General features: G+C 35.8%; 1 protein-coding gene across 1 annotated transcript in view; it reads left to right on the plus strand.

Moving 5' to 3' along the window:
• The window catches only part of LOC131955875 (uncharacterized), a 4,873-nt gene extending 3,226 nt beyond the window's left edge, over window positions 1-1,647 (plus strand). Inside the window, exons 4-5 of the mRNA XM_059320173.1 lie at window positions 511-781; window positions 1,360-1,647. Coding sequence (XP_059176156.1) covers window positions 511-781; window positions 1,360-1,647 — 559 coding nt within the window. The remainder of the gene's footprint in view (window positions 1-510; window positions 782-1,359) is intronic.
• The last annotated feature ends 1,743 nt before the right edge of the window (window positions 1,648-3,390 follow it).

The raw sequence follows: 3,390 nt of genomic DNA on the forward strand, positions 1-3,390 counted from the left end.
ATATATATATATATATATATATATATATATATATATATATATATATATATATATATATATATATATATATATATATATATATATATATATATATATATATATATATATATATATATATGTATGTATGTATATATGTATATATGTATATATATATATATATATATATATATATATATATATAATATATATATATATATATATAATACAAATATAATAAAAATATATTTATCTCAACGTCATTATTGAACGCCACTTTACCGTGAAAGCCTTTCAACTGAATTTGGTAACCCTGGCATATAAATCTGCAACATAATTTTCTCATACATCAAGTGTATGTCATAGAGATAAAATTAATTTTATTGATGGAAATTAAAGCAAATTTTCCTGCAACATTTGTTTAAAATCTGCTAGTTTTGTGTATATGTTTTGTAAATATTCGAATAATATTCCAATAGAATATAGAATGATAAATGAGTAATATTTGAAAACTCTGAATACCCTAATCACCAGCTCACTGGCGACTCAGCTTATTTCAAACCCAGCCACGCCCAGCATTCAGCTCCAAGCCTCCTTCTCCGGCTCCCAGCTCCCACACAGCTTCTCAGACTGCCCAGAGCCGGAAACAGTCACAAACCACGTGACAGCCGCCAGCGACACATGCACGTCTACGCTGTATGTGACGTCATCAAGTGGGCCGACGCCGTCACTTCCGCTGCCAGTTGGAGCCGACAGCCCCGGGAATACATTGTTGTCTGGCATTGGAAGTACGTCACCACACAGAGTAAGTAGTCACGTGATCTTTCATTTTAATTTTTTTAATCACGTTTAGAATTTCCGATAAAATTGATTATTATCTTGACAATCACTTGATTCCAACCTCTGTCTGTCTCTGTGTCTGTCTGTCTGTCTGTCTACCTGTCTGTTATTCTAGTTTTAGTTACAATAGCGGTCACTGTCAAACATTATCGTTGAAACTATATGCAACATATAATCATATGTTCTAACCGGCTGATCTAATCTCAATTCAAACGAGCAGAGGCGTAGCGACCCCTCCCGGCGCCCCGGGACAAACTTTAAAATTTGGCGCCCCCCCCCCTCATGTATTTTTTAATATTTATAATTCAAAACTGCAGCTAAAATGAGCTTTTAATTTTTTTCAACTTACTTTGGCGCTCCTATGATCAGCGCCCGGGGACATATGTACCCCCCTCCCACCGTCGCTACGCCTCTGCAAACGAGTACAATGTATTTTAATTTTCGAGTTCTTCCTTCTATCCCTTCCCCCCCCCCCCCCCACCATACACCTTGAATCATAGTATCGATGCAGCCAAAAAAATAAACTCTTTCTGAACATTCCAGTCGGCCTTGAGTGGCGACCCCTTGAACTCTGACCCAACGACGTCGCTGACCCCGTCCCAAATCGACGCCCTGGTAGCGTCCATCGTGGCCGAGCTAAGCCTAGACCACGGGGAACTCTCCAACTCGCGGAGGAAGAAAATCTCCGCCTACGACGGCCGGACGACGGCCGAGGTGTCTGGCGTGGTTGCCTGCATCTTCCTGGGCTGTTCTATCGCATGCATCGTCCTGCTGGACGTGCCTCTGCTGGTCAATCATTGCATGAGGAGGGTCAAAGGTTGCAAGAGATAGCGAGGTGTCAGCGTGTGGGTTGTTAGGTCAGTAAGTTAATGATGATTGTGATTGTGTGTGGATAATAGATTAGTGTGAGTGTGGGCTTATATATCTAGTTAATATAATTGTCAACGTCATTAAAAAAAATCGCCATCACCATAACCATCTTCACCAACAACATCACCATGTTAATCATCAGCATCACCATCACCATCTTAACCACCACAACAATCAACACCACCTTCACAATCACAGCTTTCACTATCAACATCACTAAAATCTTCATCATCCTCACCACCATCACGAAATCAGTCCGTCTCTAACAAAATCCGACTAGAGTTCTCTGTCCTGCACTATCCAATACATCCGTTTTCTTGTGCCATCTCTCTCTAGTCGGAGGTTGCCTTGAGTTCTCAGAATCATTAAAATTCCGAGACATCATCTTTCCCGCAATCTTTGAAAGAATTGATTTCAGTGCCTACTTGTTCGACTTTGTCCGTCAATTTTTATTATTCTTATAACCTTAAAACCACGTGAAAATTATGATTAACTTTAACTAAGGGTTGAAGATTCCCCTCCATTGTCTTTCGATAAAGAATAAAAAAATATTTCTTCACTAAATCACAGTTTGGGACATTTATTTAATATCCCAACCCGCATGTAAGCATATATGCTACATAAACAAAAATATATATATATTATATAAATATAGATCTATATATTCATAGATGTACATATTCTATCGAAACCAATAGTTATGCTATTTTTCCAACGTTTTCTTTAACTTGCTTTCCCGTCTGTTTGGTTTTCCAATCAAATCTTGCGATCGAAATTTCGGACACTTCCCAGTTAGCTAGCGCGCTGAAATTTTCATCGTTTTTCATCGCTTATAGTAGAGTGATCGCTTGCATTATTGTGATGTATAGCATTTATTTTCTACTTTTTAATTCAATCAGAAAACGTGGGTTTTTAAAACTTTTTTAATGATAATTATTTTACAAATGGTTATCGTATATAAACATGTGTTATTTAATCACGTGCCCTATTGAAAAAAATAACATACGCATAGCATATATCAGGACACTAATGAAGCAAGTCAGCATCGATGCACGATATTGTTAACTTTGTGAATGATCGAAGTAAGGATTTTTACCTATGTTGTATTAACTTTGTGCTGTTATTGAGACGTGTTGTTATGTGGCTTTTGATAGTGTTTACAAAAACTTTCTTTTGGCTAGCGCTATATCCTAAACTAGACCTAACGTTAAATTATAAACAAAGATGAAGAATGCTGCATTAAATTTAAAGAAAAAATGACATTACCTATTTACAAAAGCGATACGGTATTTATTCTAATTCTAATGAAGACATTGATGCTAAAATTCTTGATTTGGTGAATTTTATTCCACGCTTGTGATTTTATGTTTTATCAATATAACATCAATGTTGGATTGATATAATATCTATTTGGATGGATACAAATCAATTTTGGATTAATATAATATCTATTTTGGATTGATACAAATTAATTTTGGATTAATGTAACATCAATTTTGGATCGATCATTGTACCATCTGTTGTTTTTTTTTTGCACTTTCTCTTACATTCTTCATCGTTATGCGTGCAATATTGAAAAACTATTTTTGTGCTCTGCAGTGCGAGACAATCTGTTTAATTTAATAAATAAAGTTTATTACAATAAAAAAAATAACTCCTGAATATGATATTATGTTTGAACACTTGTGCGTGTGCTTACATACA

The sequence above is a fragment of the Physella acuta genome, unplaced genomic scaffold (genome assembly GCF_028476545.2).
Source record: "Physella acuta isolate Inbredline_101_S28 unplaced genomic scaffold, ASM2847654v3 ptg001112l, whole genome shotgun sequence".
NCBI lineage: Eukaryota > Metazoa > Mollusca > Gastropoda > Physidae > Physella > Physella acuta.